Source organism: Delphinus delphis, chromosome 3, assembly GCF_949987515.2.
Source record: "Delphinus delphis chromosome 3, mDelDel1.2, whole genome shotgun sequence".
NCBI lineage: Eukaryota > Metazoa > Chordata > Mammalia > Artiodactyla > Delphinidae > Delphinus > Delphinus delphis.
In genome coordinates this window covers 113,164,438-113,181,024 of record NC_082685.1, presented here as the reverse complement: position 1 = coordinate 113,181,024, position 16,587 = coordinate 113,164,438, and the positions used below count along the sequence as shown (strand labels likewise).

The following is a 16,587-nucleotide window of genomic DNA, read 5'->3' as shown; positions in this document are numbered from 1 at the left end:
CCGAGGATGACTCGCAGTTGTGTTTTGAGTGGTTGCTCAGCGAGTGTTTATCTTGTCCCTCCAGCAAACACACACTCTCAGTTTCTGGTCATGAAAGGGGAACCCGGTATTTTGTAGACAAGGAGTCACAGAAGCAACGTTCGAGGGGAAAAAAGAAAAAAGGAAAAAAAAAAAGTCAAGGCGCAATCTCCCCAGACGAAAAGGAACCGCGCTGTTTGTCCTTCTGTAACCGAGCAACACCCTGGGCGGCTGGGGCTGGCTGTGTCTTCTGCGGTTTCTTTTGCTCTTCTCCGCAGAGGTTCACTTCCACCCTCTAAACGCTCCACAAGTGAAAAAGCAGGCGGGGCGGCCGCGGGCCCCAGTGGCAGGGGATCGCGGCCCAGGGCCCCGTGCAGCCCCTTCCTCCTGCCGCGGGGCCGGACAGGGGCGGGTCCAGGCGGCCGGGCGCTGCGCCCCGCGCGCGGTAGAGGTCGCTGCGCCGCGGCGCGCGCTCTCACCGCGGTGGATAACGGGGCCGGGCTGTAGGAGAAAGGAAACCTGCCCGGGAGGCGGCGGCGGCGGCCCGGAGCGAGCGAGGGAGGAGAGTTCACTTTTGCTCCGGTGTCAGCGCGCGGCGGCGGCAGCGGGCGCTGACGAGGGAGCACCGAGCGAGCGGGGCGCCCATCTCGGGGCGGCCAGGGGAGGGCCGCGAGAGGCCGGATACTAGCGCGCCGGCTGGGCGCGGAGCGGCGAGCCTGGCCAGCGAGGGGAGCCGCGGGGGGCGCGCCGCGTGCGGGCCCCCGGAACCGCGCAGGATGCCCCACGAGGAGCAGCCGTCCCTGCAGAGACCCCGCTACGGCTGTAAGTGCGCCGGGCGCGCGGGGTTCCACTGGCCTTGGGGAGCTCTCTCCCTACGGGAGGGTTGGAGAAACCGAGGGAGCCGGGTGCGCGCCGCGGAGGAACCGGAGGGCAGCGGCTGGGTGGCTGGCAAAGTTGGGAGCTGGAGTTGCAAAGGCTAGTGAGCGGCGTCCTCCCGCTCTCCCCACAAATTCCTAATCCCCAGCTGGCACCCCAGTCCTCTACCCCGCACACCCCACCGTGGCGCGAGGCAGAGCTGGGTCTGCGCCCTGGGACACACCAAGTTGGGCGTTTAAGGGTATCAGGTGAGGAGCCCTCGGAGCTCCTGGACGTTGCCGGCTCGGGCCAGGGGGTGGCGTAGGGGACCCTTTTCTTCCAACTCAGAGGGGAGGAAAGTTTGTTTGCTGTGGCTGCAGGTGGGCTCCGCTAGTAGTGTGCCCGCGCATTCTGCTACTAGCAACGTCGGCTTTCCTGGAAGGGGCGGTGTTTCCTCCTACCCCGCCCCCTCGTGCTTCACCTGGGCCGCAAGAGCCAGTTTGGGCCCCACAGGTGGGAGTCCTTTCCTGCTGCGGCTGAAAGGGACACCTCGCCCATCCCCCCCGTGCGGCGCGCGGGAGGATTGCAGCCGGGACAGGACGCGGCGCTGGGCTCCCCGGGATCCGGTTGGAGCCGCGTGACTTGAATGAGGTAGTGTCGATTACCCAGCCAGGGTCTACCCTCGGAAAGAGGTTGCTTTGGCGGATCTTGAGTGGATAGAGCCAGATGAGAACTAACCACACGGCTTCATGTGCAGAGTTCAGAGTCTTTACCAAACCTGTGTCAGGAAGTATTTCCTTTAAAACAAACAGAAAGTTGGCACGCTCTCTCAACAGGGTTGGCCCTGTCAGTGATCCCTGTGGCGGATCACAGGTTAATCTTTTGCCCAGGCTGGCCTTGGTGGCAGGGGTACCAGGCTTGGGTTAAGATAGTGAACCCTGCTGCATGTTTTGTGGTTCTGGCTGGTTGTGAGGGCCACAGGCTTGCCTAATAAAGGGGAGTAGTCACCGTGCTCACCCTCCCTTTCCTCCCCGCCAGTCTTGGAATGGAGCATCAGAGATGAGAAGTTAATTTTCCCAGGTGACCTTTTCTGTGTCAGCCAGTGAGGAGGCAGCCTGAGGAGTCAGCTGCAGCCTCTGTACTCTAGGGAAATGCATTTAACAAGTAACCCGGCCCTGCCCTTTGCAGCCTTAGTTTGCACTTTGCCTAACCAACACAGAGGGCAGAGTTCCTTGCGGTGGGATGTGCTCATCCCGAGTGGTGTCAACCATCTTCAGATAGGTGAAAGTCCTTTATGTGTCAGGCTCCCAGAATGTATGGTAGCTTCACTGTGTCAAATGATAAGATGGCCACAATGTGTAGAAACTAGGCGAGTATGAATTTAAAAATGCGTTTTGATATCACATTTTAAACCACGATCTGTTTGCTGTGTCGTCCCTCACGAGTTCAGCGTACTGGGCAAACTTGCAGTGCCTGCAGTGCATTAATGTGGCAATTCCATCTGTTTCCCTGCGTGAGCGTCTGTGATGGCCCTTGGTTTTCATTGAATGCACCTGTAGTTTTAGAGCGCTCTTAGAAGCGGCAGTCTAGGAGAGTCAGATCCCACAAGCATGAAGAGCATCGCACATCGGCACATAGCCCCTTTTTTTGGAAATTCTCGTCCAGCTTTTCTCACGAGTCTGGTGTAATAGGTGATGTGCCGTCTTGTTGGAAGTTATTTTGTGAGGTGTTTCTGTAGAACAAAGATGAAATATTAGCTCACTAATGTAATTCTGCAGAGAAGATACGGAGAAAGGAAAAGGGTGAAGCTGCTATACTAATTTAGACGTGAGTAGAATATTATATTACAACCAGAGTATCTTTCTACAATCAAAACTAAATTTAATTGAAAGTTATGCATAGGCATGATTTGCAAAATCATTTTTGTGCTGTTGTAACAAACTGTGATGTATTTGCTAAAGGAGTTCTGAAAACACGTTGCCACCACGATCTGTCAAAAGTTTTATTCCAGTTACTTGAGAGTTAAAAAGACCAGCGATAGCAAAGAGGGGCTTTGTGACTAGATGTAGATGATTTCACTCATCACTGATGATCCAGTCAGCATTTAAGTGGCTCCTGTGGGTCAGTAATCAATATGTCTGTGGCAGGAATTGTGGTTTTCTACCCTCTGCAAAACTTCTTTCCTTTCATGAGAAACGTTGTAAATGACGTGTTTCACTATTTGCTTCTCTTTAAAAGTGTAGCATAAGCCCAGCATGGGTGTGTTTATGTGTGTGTTGCAGGGGAAGGTTCTGGCTGATGCTCTGAGCTTTTGACTGATGCTCTGGTCTGCATGGTGAGATTTCTGAATCAACTGGTAACTGGTGTGTTTCAGTGGTCAACACAACTAAGCCTCTTATCCCTTTCCCAGTACTAGAAATTGAAGTTCTGAACTGTTAAATTCAGGTGTGTAAAACAGGGTTGAGGGCTTCCCTGGTGGCGCAGTGGTTGAGAGTCCGCCTGCCGATGCAGGGGACACGGGTTCGTGCCCCGGTCCGGGAAGATCCCACATGCCACGGAGCGGCTGGGCCCGTGAGCCATGGCCGCTGAGCCTGCGCGTCCGGAGCCTGTGCTCCGCAACGGGAGAGGCCACAGCAGTGAGAGGCCCGCGTACCGCAAAAAAACAAAACAAAACAAAACAAAAACACAGGATTGAATACATCTGTGTTTAGGGCAGCTTGGTTCTAACGGTCTATCAGTGCTTTCCTTTGGAGGCAGAGGGATGTATGCAGTGTTGCCCTGCAATGCTGTCTGTAATAGACAAAAAGTCAAGTCCCTCCTACATGCAACTAATGTTTTGGTTGAGCTTTTCAAAAGGTTCTTTCAGGTCACCAGCTAAAGTGTTATTTTAGTATGCCTTTAACTTTAATTACACATGCCCTTAGCCCAAATGACTTGTTTGGGAGAGTTTAAGCTTGTCATATCCAGTTTGTTGGAGAGTTTAGTGTTGCTTAAGGTGTTAGCAAACGCCTTTTTTCCTCTAGGGAACCATTGGTTTGCTTTTGCCCCTCACCTTCCACTCCATAAGCTTTTCAGCAGCTCATTTTATTTAAAAGGCTAGTATACAGGCAGATCTAATGCTTACCAAGTCTTCTCGGTAATCAAAGGAGAAACAAAGGCCACTCAACTTCTGATCTGAGTCAGGTAAGTCCTACAGGTTAGGCACTTAAGCATGGGGTGTGGAATTTAAGTTGGTGAATTTACCAAGTGCTTGTGTGTTTCACGTGCTCTTGTTATTACCTGCTTATTATGACCTCTGAGAGGGCCAGGGGTTTTCCCGAAGCTGAAACCCCCTGATACTGTCTCAAAACCCCACAGCTAGCTGGTGACAGAGGGAGTTTGGAAGCCAGTGCTGTCAGACCCTGAAGCCTTTTCTTACTGGCTGTTGCCATTTGCTTCTCTTGACTCATCAAACGGGGCTTCGCCCCTCCTATCTCTCTGTTTCAGGTGTTTGTCCTGATTTTATCAAACTGCAGAAACCTGTAGCCATTTGGATAGTGTGCTCTTTTAAAAGAAGATGGGTGGTATTCTCTCGAGTTTAATTTGGTTTTTTTACCCCTAAGGAAAAGTATGAAAGAATACATGGGCTTTTCGTAGAGTACATCTAGACTTCATTAAAACATTCTATGTGTATGCAGAGACATCCCATCTCATTGTGAGGCACTGAAATGAAAGAAAGACTTTTCCATAATATAGCTGCATGCTCCAGTGATTCCAAATAGGATAATTTGTAAAACATACTTTATCACATATACTGGCCATGCCTTAAAGTCTAGGGTTGATGAGAAATCAAGCGGAAGTTTGCAGGGGGTTGACTGACCAGTGAGCCGAGGCTTTTTCCCTTTAGTGTTCCATTTCGTTTTTCTCCCTTGAAAGGCAGAATGGCGTCAGTGAAGTGGCAAAAGCTGTGGTGTTGAGTAGATCCTAGTTGAAATCCTGACTTGGCCATTAACTGCCTGAGTAGCCTTGGGGGTTTCTCTTATACCTTGAAGGATGGTGTTTTCCACTCCTGTGACAGTGGCTGGTGTGGTTCCTTGCACATAGTGCTAAACACATTGTAGTGACGTCAGTCAATTGAGCACCGAACGTGTACAACACATTGCCGACGAAGGGAAAATGACTGAGATGGTTACAGCTTTACAGCTTATAAGAGAATCTGGAAGATGAAGAGTAATGCCTATACTTTTACTAGTGTACTTCCAAGTTCTGTGGAAGTGAAGACACGAGAGTGATGGATTTGGGTGGGGAAATGGGAAGGCGTCATGAAGGTTGTGACCACGACCTGGAGGGAGGTCAGAGGGAAAACTGAAAGGCGTTCCCGTGTGTTTGTTGCATGAGTATTCTGGGTGGGGGGGGATGACGCTTAGGAGGTGTGGATAGGTGCTGTGGGAAGGAGGTGTAGCCAGAGGGGAATTTATCATGGAATCCTTTATTTGTAGGCAACAAAAGGCAGAGCTGTCCTAAGAGTAGCTTAATCTAGTCTCTCACTGAAGTATCTCGCTCTTTGAGAGGTCTTTTTTTTGGCAAGTGACCTGATGAAGTGGGAAGTGTGGGTGTGCTTGGAATGCATGGGGTTGGAAAGGGCAGGAGGGTGGGTGAGGTTTGGGGACGTGTGCATCGGGGGGTGCCCTCTCTCTCGTTGCTCAGAGGACCCTTCACCATGCTTCTAGGTTGGGGAATTCTTTTTACTGCCAGGTTGCTTCTGCCAGATAGTTCCGCCAGATAGTTCCACTTGGGATAGGCTAGAAGTGAATCATGATGATGCTTCTGGACCTGGTGGCATCCAACGAATACAAAGAGAGGTAGGTCTGGACCCTCACCGGAGCCTAACAGACTCCAGCCAGGGAGACAGACAGCTAACTCCAAACCATTTCAGAACGTAAATTCTCTGAAAACAGGTTTAAAAAAAAAGAAGAAGGTGTAGTTACAGCAGGGCAAGGATCTTGACAGCCAAATTATCTAGGGGGTAGGGTTTCTTCTCCCTCTTTTTTTCCTCATACTCTCCATTACTTAATGGCAATTTTGACTTCTGAAATTTCACTGGAGGTTTAGGGCAGTCACAGGAGAACATCTCAGTTTGGTTGAAAGCGGCTAATGCCGAGTTTCCAGCTCATTAGCAGGTCCTCAGATTGGACTACACTCTCACTGGACTCTCCCTTAACTTTACAGTCATGGGTTGTGCATGGCCCTTCTTTCCAAGGTGACCAAGGGCACTGACGGCTGTTTCTCCGGTCAGTGCAGTGGCTTTGCTGGAGCAGTTCCTGGAGCAGCAAGGGCTGTAGAGCATCACCTGGGAACCTGTTGGAAAGGCGAATCCCCTGCCCCACCCAGACCTCCTGAGTCGGGCAGTGTGTGTGTGGGGGTCCTACAAGGGCTTCTGATGCACTGCTCTAGTGCAAGGGTGAAAAAACATCCCTAATACACAGATTACCCTCTCCACAGTGCTTGCAGGTTTTTGTCATGTAAGTAAAAACACGTGAGCACGTCACCAAATGCTTTATTTACAGTGTGCCTTGTGTGTTTGACTTGAGCACACACATGCATGGCATACAAACCCCGGCATTGATTTCTGGACAGGTTTGTGTTTAGTTTATAGGATCTGTTTCGGTATGGCGTTAAGGTTGCTTTTCTCCCTTCTGGGAAACAAATGTGATTTAGAAGATAAAGTGCCAAATCTCCACTAACTAGGGATTAAGTGACATCAACTCCCCAGGGATCTCTAGGGGGAGGTGGTGCTCTCTGGAGCCATTGGGAAGGCTGAGTGAGCTGGGGAACCTGTTTGTGGAATAAGGAAGGTCCCAATCCTGGCCATTCTGGACTTTAATCCTTGTAGGGTGGGGCCTGGACAGTAAGGGTTGAAAGTTGTCTCTTCCCTCCATTTTTTTTATCCAGGACAACTTCAAGTGTTCTTCATTCATTCACAACTTTGAGAGCAGTTGAGTATGTTAACAGAGATACTATCTGATAGGAATTAGTGCACCTAGGTCATGCCCACATTACAGAAAATTACTGATCTGTTTATTTTTCTATTGATTAAAGATAGGAGGACATTCCTCTGATATTTTTGCTTAGGATCCCCAAAGAGGACTTTTAATTGTTCTGCTTTTTCCATTACTCCTGAATCTCTAAAGAAGGACATTTTTATATCATTTTTTGCACATTAAGGCAGATTAGTTCCTGATAATTTGGGCTCACTTCTCATTTTATTGCCAATATGAACTCAGTCTTACATAATGTTCAGGCAGATCCTTAGTCATCTTCATATAAATGGACTTGATTTGCATGTGATTGAAGCAACAGATGTTTGAAATACTTAAGGAATGCTTAGGTTCAGTACCTCGCTGGTAACCTGGAACCCTGGTACCTAGAAGACACTCAGTCAATATTTGCTGTTGTGACAGATTTTGCTTAAAGTGTCAGCACTGCACTGTTGGTCTGAATGAGGAACTTGTTTCTATTATCTGTTAAATTAAAGATAATCTCAAGAGTTTGACTGCCAGGCAAATATTTAATGTTGAGTTAAATTTGCTTTCACCCTCTGTGGAACCTAGGCAAGTTATTTTAATTTCTCTGTGCTTCCGTTTCCACCCCTCTAAAGTGTAGATGGGAAAGTGCATGCTCGGAGGGTTAAATGATTCAACGCACATTCAGAATGTGTCTCCATAGTGCCCGCACTTGACTGGTGGGGGAGGGGTGGCAGTAGTATTGCTCTCATCTCTGCTGCCCCTTGCCTGTCTCCCCACCTCCTTGCCCTCTTCTCACTTTAACAGAAGGTGGATTTAAAATCTTGGCCCCATGTATGTTTTTTAAATTGAGATATAATTGACATAAACATCCCATGCTTTCTTGAACGTATATACTCAACGGGAAAATAGTTATCTATATGGAAGTGGAGTCAGTCTATCAGTTTGGGTGGAGATCAAATTCTTGTTCATGTATACTTAAAAAAAAACCAGCTAACGTGTTCTTTTGCTGACTGTTAACAAATAAAGTTGGATGGTGGGTTGGATTTCTGCGCTGCATTGTTTTATCATCTTAAAAGTGGTTGCGGAATTGTCACTAGCATACCTGAGTGAGGAATTATTCTGCAGTTACTACGCAACCTGTTGTCTCATTTCAGGGTTAAGTTGATCATAGCTGCTGCGGCTGGTTTGAAAGCCCAAGGGTTCATGACACTATCGAGATAGGAAGAAGCTGCTTGAAATAAGTGTTAATCTTCATGCCTAATTCAGATTGTGGAGTTTGGCTTTGATGAGAGCGTTGTCCAACCTTCTGGTCAACCTAGTACTGTGGGGATTTAGAAGGGGGTTGAGCAAGAGGAGGAGGAAGTGTGCTGGGTTCATTTGACATCCCTCAGGATCCCTTACTGCCTCTAGAAAGATAGTGAAATTTTAGGTTCATGGGCCAGTGAAGTTCAACTTAGAGGAATAATTGGGATATTGGAGCCATTGGAAGTAGAGAATCTTGGTTGCTTCTTGTGTCCCCACATTCAGATTACTCATTCATTCTGCTCTTCCCCCTTTCTTCTACCAGGGTTTTGTTTTGTTTTTTGTTTTTTCCAGGAAGTTTCATACAAATGTTTCCTATCGACCCTTCTACTCCTCATCTCCCCCAGAAGGGAGCATTGGGAACAGCCAGACTTGCCTGGTTCCTACCTGGGTCCCTGGGTATGTCGGTCGCTTCCACATTCTTTGCCTCAGTCCTGAGCTGACCAGGCAGGCTTCGCAGGGTTGGGGTAAGGGACCCGGCAAGATGCCAGTCACATCATCAGCCTCACGGAGTATGAGTTCTCCGTTCACCCACCCCAAAACTCTGCTCCCCTCGTATCAAATCCAGAGCCTTGCTCATACTGCACTCTTAGGAAGTTTTTCCGAGAACTGGTCATTACATAGCTAACACAGATAGGCTCTCACTTCCGTTCTGTTTCTACTAATGATTTTTATTTTCCAAAGGAAAAAATATTCATTTAAAAAGAGTGAGGCCTTCTTTCTAGATTAAAATTATCCAGTGCTTAAAATTACCTGAAAGCTATACCATACTCCCTTAATCCTTGTCCATTTTTATTTCCTTTATGCTTTTTTTAGGCCTCTTCCCCCTCCCTCCCTCAGTTTTTTTTTAAAGATTCAGTTGTAATATTTAAAGTTATAAAATTTAAAATATATAAAAAAATAAAGAGAATGTATAAAGATACAGTTATCTGTCCATGAGAACCAGGGACACATGAGTCCTTTCCTTGCTTTGGCACTGATTCTGGGGACAGTTTCAGAGCTTTCCTCCTCAGTTCTGCAATAGAATATATGCTGTTGTCAGTTTGAATTGGCCAACAGTTTGGAGGGTTGTGCTTTTGTATTATTCAAAGTAGACTCTGGTTGTTAACTTTGCGCATTTGATTAGGTGAACTCTGAGAAAGAAATGGAACTTAAAATGTGCTTCTGTGTAGTGGTTTTGAAATCTTTGAAAATGTGTACCTTTGATCTGTTGAGTAGGACACACAAAATCCAGCAACCAAACAGGGAAGATAGACTTAACCTATGTACTCATGAATATCTTTAGAAGGTTATGCAAACATCTTTTTAGAGGTTACCTTTGGGGAGAGAGACTGAGGGCAAGGGTGAGAATATTATTTGAATTGTTTTTACCACGTATTACCTTTCAAAAAATAAAGCAAATGTGTTTTGAAAAATATTGTACTACATTGGGACTTCCCTGGTGGCACAGTGGGTAAGAAAATGCCTGCCAGTGCAGGGGACATGGGTTTGATCCCTGGTCCGGAAAGATCCCCTGTGCCGCGGAGCAACTAAGCCCGTGAGCCACAACTACAGAGCCTGTGCTCTAGAGCCTGTGAGCCACAACTACTGAGCCCACGTGCCACAACTACCGAAGCCCATGAGCCTAGAGCCCGTGCTCCGCAACAAGAGAAGCCACTGCAATGAGGAGCCCGCGCACCACAACGAAGAGTAGCCCCCACTCGCCCGCACTCACCACAACTAGAGAAAGCCCGTGCGCAGCAATGAAGACCCAAAGCAGCCAAAAATAAATTAATTAAAAAAACAAATATTGTACTACATTGGGACTTACCTGTGGTGCAGTGGTTAAGAATCTGCCTGCCAATGCCGGGGACATGGGTTTGAGCCCTGGTCCGGGAAGATCCCACATGCCATGGAGCAGCTAAGCCCATGTGCCACAACTACTGAGCCTGCGCTCTAGAGCTTGTGAGCCACAACTACTGAGACCATGTGCCACAACTCCTGAGCCCACATGCCACAACTACTGAAGCCCGCACGCCTAGAGCCCGTGCTCTGCAACAAGTGAAGCCACCCCAACGAGAAGCCCGTGTACCACAATGAAGAGTAGCCCCCAGCTCACCACAACTAGAGAAAGCCTGCGCACAGCAGCAAAGACCCAACACAGCCAAAAATAAATAAATAATAAAAATAAATTTATTAAAAATTGTACTACATTGATGACTCCGAGAATAACATGGATAAAATAGAACAGCAATAAAATCCATGAGGGTCACAACTGTGTCTTTTGGTCACTGCTGTATCCCCAGTGTCTGGCATATAAGTCATTCAACATGTCAGCAGTAGTTCTTTCTAGGTAATGAGATAATGGGTGAACTTAAAAAAAAGTGTTTTCTTCTTCTCCAAATTTTCTACTATAAAAATGGTTTTGTTTTGTTTTTTCAGACAAAGAAAAAAGACACTTTATTAATTTTATGTGCATAATACATTCTTTAGTTATTTTTTTAAACATCTTTATTGGAGTATAATTGCTTTACAATGGTGTGTTAGTTTCTGTTGTATAAAAAAGCGAATCAGCTATACATATACATATATCCCCACAACTTCTCCCTCTTGTGTCTCCCTCCCACCCTCCCTATCCCACCCCTCTAGGTGGTCACAAAGCACCGAGCTGATCTCCTTGTGCTATGCGGCTGCTTCCTACTAGTTATCTATTTTACATTTGGTAGTGTATATATGTCCATGCCACTCTCACTTCGTCCCAGCTTACCCTTCCCCCTCCTTGTATCCTCAGGTCCATGCTCTAGTAGGTCTATGTCTTTATTCCCATCTAGCCCCTGGGTTCTTCAGAAATTTTTTTTTTCTTTTTATATATGTATGTTAGCATACGGTATTTGTTTTTCCCTTTCTGACTTACTTCACTCTGTATGACAGACTCTAGGTCCATCCACCTCACTACAGATAACTCAATTTCGTTTCTTTTTATGGCTGAGTAATATTCCATTGTATATATGTGCGGCATCTTTATCCATTCAACTGTCAATGGACACTTAGGTTGCTTCCATGTCCTGGCTATTGTAAATAGAGGTGCAATGAACATTGTGGCACATGACTCTTTTTGAATTATGGTTTTCTCAGGGTATATGCCCAGTAGTGGGATTGCTGGGTCGTATGGTAGTTCTATTTTTAGTTTTTTAAGGAATCTCCATACTGTTCTCCATAGTGGCTGCATCAATTTTCATTCCCACCAACAGTGCAAAAGGGTTTCCTTTTCTCCACACCCTCTCCAGCATTTATTGTTTCTAGATTTTTTGATGATGGCCATTCTGACCAGTGTGAGATAGCTCATTGTAGTTTTGATTTGCATTTCTCTAATGATTAATGATGTTGAGCATTCTTTCATATGTTTGTTGGCAATCTGTATATCTTCTTTGGGGGAATGTCTGTTTAGGTCTTCTGCCCATTTTTGGATTGGGTTGTTTGTTTTTTTGATATTGAGCTGCATGAGCTGCTTGTAAATTTTGGAGATTAATCCTTTGTCAGTTGCTTCAAAAATGTTTTTATACTTAGAAAAGTTAGAACAGTTACCCTTTGCTACTCAAGATACAAAGTTATTGTTAGCTATGAACTTTGCCTTGAAAAAATTAGAGTCTGAAAAACAGGTCTGTTATTATGGGAAGGATTCAGTGGAGATCTAATTTTCTAGGGTGTGTGTGTGTGTGTGTGTGTGTGTGTGCGCGCGCGAGCGTGTGCGTGCGTGTGCGTGTACATGCGCACATGCTTGTGTGAGAGACAGAGATTGAAAGGCTAAAGTGTTGAGAGGTCCAGGATGCTCTAGTTAAGCTGTTGTAGTTGGGATCGAGATGATGAGAGGTTGCATGAAAACTATAAAGATAAGCAAGGTGAGGCAGGGAGCGGTGATAGGCAAAAATCCCAGGTGAGCAGTAGCTAATCAAAGTTTTTAAAATTTGTGAAGGGAAAGTGTGTGGGAAGCCGACTTGTAAAAGGCAGTGGATCAAGAAATAGTGTTCACAGTGAAATAAAGGTGGTTGACGTAAAAGCAGGGAGTTATTCTCCTGACTCAGGAGAACTCTCAAGCGCCTCACCGAGGTAGACCACTCGTTATTTTTTTATTCAACACAACGTGCTGGATGCTGTGTGTATGATGGAAGTTCCCCGGGGCTTGTAGACTAAATGCCCTCGGTAAAGTGTGAGCAGAGCCTTATATAAAATGGATAAGAAGCTTCGGAGTGTCCCTGAGCTGGAGGTGGCATTTGCTACTTTCACCACTCAAATGGGGAGGAAAACATTTGTGAACAGTACGCAGACAGAGCAAGGTGAGTCTCCCCCTTGGAAGCTGGCATCATCCCCTGAATTATGTTGTAGAACTGAGGTAGCTGGAATGGAAGTGTTGTCACCCTGGAGGGATGAGAGTCATGGGGCACTGTGACGGCAAGGGCAGCGCCTAGCATCTGAGGGCTTAGGTGGAGGTACCACTTACTGTATGGCATGGGGTATGGCTTCTCTGAGCTTCCGTCTACACATTTGAGAAGTGGGTTTATGTTTACCTCAAAAGGGGTGCGAGGTACGGGAGATTGCTCTGAAAACTGTTCAAGTGTTATATATGGGTGGTGCGGGGTAATTTAGCTGCTTACGTGAATACCTCTTTCAGGTAGTCCTATTAGTGTTGAAAAGGGCTCATCACTCTATCGCCTACCTCAAAGGCAGTGCCACTTCAGTTTTATGACATAGGCTGTTTTTGGACCCATGTTTGAAATGAGGCTTTTTTTTCCCCCCTTCCTTCTCCAGTTTGAAAAGCAAAATTTTCGCTTTGGGTAGCAATATGTTTGAGATATAAGTTTTCTAAATCCTATTGTGTAATCTTTGGCCAGATTCTTCCTTATCTATCTAAACATTTGTCTTACTAGGCAGTGTAAATACTGAAAACATAAGGTGCCTCAAAGTTGAAAAGACATTTCAAGAGTGTCTTTGAGACCTCTGCTATAGGAGAATGTTTCTTAAAGGGAAACTATTTTATGAGACATGGGAACTCTACAATGAGGGGGGACAGTAAAGCTTGGGAGCCGCTTGTTTCCTAGTCTGTTGATAGAGCTCATTTCTTTACAAAGTTGAAATGTTGTGGCTTATTTTTAAGAAAAGTAAGGGAAGGGTGGAAGGTAGGGCAGCTGGGATCATTTGGGACTGAAGAAATTTCCCAGGGCCGCTGGGTATCAACAGTGGGCCACCCTCTTAGGTTAATTGCACATCTTTGGCTGTTATACACGCCATAATATCACATCTCGGTTTAGAGCTCTTTTAATTCCTAGTTGTCAACCTGACTGCCCATTATAATCTCCAGGGGAGCTTCACAAAGAAAACACTGATTCCCTGGATCCCAGCTCCCAGATGTTCTGTTTATTTGTGTGGGGGTAGAGCTCTGGCATAAACATTTTTATTTTGATTTTTTTTTACTTAAAAAATTTTTGAGCCCTCAGAACCACAAAGAACGACACTTTGAATGTCCATGCCTTTCACTTAGCTTCACACTGTTAACATCCTGCTGCACCGTTGCATCTGCAGAGACTCTGACAGCTTAGCCCTAAATACTTCACGCATCTCACAGGCCAACAACAAGGATACTCTCCTCCACAACCCCATCTTCCGTACCACTGGTACCGTGCGTTCAAGTCTACCATCCACTTTTAAATTCTACACTAAGATCTTCCTCAACTGTACTTCATAGCCATTTTTTTGGATCCAGCGTCCAGTCAAGTGTCTCACATTGCCTTTGGCTGTCATGCCCCCCTCAGTCTTGCCCAGGCTGGAACAGTGCTTCCACTCCCTTTTAATTCAATGACATTGAATCCCCTAAGAAGCCCAGGTGCAATTCTTGGCATGAAAGCCTCATGAGTGACGACGTTTCCTCCCAGTACATCACATCAGAAGTCCACCATGTCCAACGTGTTACTACCAGTGATGAATAGATATTTTAAGAAATCTCCATAGGAGATTCCAGTGTGCGGCCAAGGTTTGAAATTCATTGAATTAATGAAAACCCCTTTCTCTGCGTGTACACGTGTTTGTCGTAAAGTACAGAGCATCAAGTTTACCATTTTAACCATTCTTAAGTGTAAGTGCAGTAGTGTTAGGTGTGCTCACATTTTTGTGCAACTGTCACCACCATCCATCTCCAGAACTTTTTCATCTTCTCAAACTGACACTGTATCCGTTCAACAATAGCTACCCATCCCCCCTTCTCCCATTGCCTGCAACCCACCCTTCTTTCTCTGTCTTTCTCTGCTTTTGACTACCCTCGATACATCATATGAGTGGAGTCATACAGTGTTTGTCCTTTTGTGAGTGGCTTGTTTCACTTAGTTTAGTGTCCTCGAGATTCATCCAAGTTGTACCATATATTAGAATTTCCTTCCATTTTAAGGCTGAATAATATCCTCTTGTACATATATACCATATTTTGTTTATTCGTCTGTTGATGGACAGCCTGGGTAGTTTCCCTTTTGGCTCTTGCAAATAATACTGCTATGAACATAGGTGTACAAGTATATACCTATGAACAAAAGTTTCCTTCTTTTGCATGTATACCCAGAAATGGGATTGCTCGATTGTATGGTAATTCTGTGTTTAATTTGGAGGGAATTGCCCCACATCTCTCCCTTTTCAATTAAGTGAATTGAAGCCTCAGAAGAGTAAAATATCTTTGAGTTCAAGGGAGAACTCAGAATGCGGGCCTCTGGGCTCCTGTTCAGATGACCAGCCCAAGGTCATGTGTGGATCCCTCTTCATAGGGGATAAAGACCAATGTCTAGATGTGGCAAGATTTACTTCTTTGCAACCCCGGGTGGGAGGCAGGACAAGGGTTAGCATGTAGCATTTCATTTACATTATGCATAACCTTTAAGAGAGTTTAGCTTTTGGTTGATCATTTAAATAGTATTACTCCATAGACAAGGGGTTGCCTTTGGACTCTGTAAGTAGTGCAAAGGGAGGTAACTGGTTGCCTCTCTGGGGTGTACAGGATTTTTTTTTTAATATACAAATTTATTTATTTTATTTATTTACTTTTGGCTGCATTGGGTCTTTGTTGCTGTGTGCAGTCTTTCTCTAGTTGAGGCGAGCTGGGTCTACTCTTCGTTGTGGTGCACGGGCTTCTCATTGCGGTGGCTTCTCTTGTTGTGGAGCACGGGCTCTAGAGCACAGGCTCAGTAGTTGTGGCGCATGGGCTTAGTTGCTCCACGGCATGTGGGATCTTCCCGGACCAGGGCTCAAACCCACGTCCCCTGCATTGACAGGCAGATTCTTAACCACCGCGCCACCAGGGAAGTCCCGGGTATATAGGATTTTGAGTATTGTTTTCATTTGTTAAGCTGGCTCCTCCAAATACAGTTAACCCTTGAAAACATGTGTTTGAACTGCTCAGGTCCACTTGTATGTTTTTCAATAGTAAATATTGCAGTACTACATTATCCTCGGTTGGTTGACTCCGTGGATACGGAGGGACCGCCTGTTAGTTACACATGGATCTTTGACTGCAGAAGGTCGATGCCTCTGACTCCCATGTTCAAGGATCAACTGTATCAGCTGTGTGACCTGGGGCAAAATCATAACTTCCCTGATTCATGCTGTTCAACTGTAAAATGGGGATAATGATAGTAGTTAGAACTGAATGAATTAATCTACATAAAAATGCTGTTTCTAGTACCGAGAAGGCACTCAGTGCAAGCTATTAATATATCTCTCATCAATTTCAATGATGCTAGTTAGATAATTCCAATCATCCTTGGAAGTATTATTTGGAATGCTGATATTTTTAAAATGAGTTATTGAGTTGTACTAGACTTGGTGTCTCCATGTGGCTGTCTTGTGGCTGGCAGACAGAGGCTTCTAACGTGGTGACTTTTACCCAGAGCAGAAGGTGGCAGGACCCTGTGAGAGCAAGGGCTCTAGAACAACTGTGAACTGAAAGTAAGGGGAAGCCATTTCCTAAGGGTGAGTGTCGGTCATTCTGCTGGGGCCATGGAGTCCAGAGTAAGAAAGTGTGTTTGGAGGATTCTGGCTTCATTGTCCCTGGCTTAGGTGGAGCCAGGACCAGACAACCTGCTGTTTTGGAAGGCTGCTCATCCTTCGGCTCCCTGGTTGGAAATGAGCATTACGGGATCAGCAGTCTAGTTCTGTGTAACCAGGTTGTCGTCTCTTAATGATTAGTTTGGAATGCGTGCCGAGTATCACTTGTGGAGTTCCTAGGATTATTTAACAAGAGGGTTAGGGTTAGGCTCTGCAGAATAGCCTGGAAGTGTTGAAACTGGGACAATCCTATTTCACTGGAGGATCCTGATCTTAACCCTGGTCTCTGCACAGCCCTGGGAGAGACATCCCATGGTTTTTCGTGCCTGCTAGGAGGGGACAGGACCAC

The 16,587-nt window shown here is 46.0% G+C and overlaps 1 protein-coding gene across 1 annotated transcript in view; it reads left to right on the top strand.

Annotated features, from left to right (window-relative positions):
• Positions 1-496: 496 nt before the first annotated feature.
• Positions 497-16,587, top strand: part of IQGAP2 (IQ motif containing GTPase activating protein 2) — a 285,284-nt gene continuing 269,193 nt past the window's right edge. The window contains exon 1 of the mRNA XM_060009287.1: positions 497-840. Coding sequence (XP_059865270.1) covers positions 795-840 — 46 coding nt within the window. The 5' untranslated portion in view covers positions 497-794. The remainder of the gene's footprint in view (positions 841-16,587) is intronic.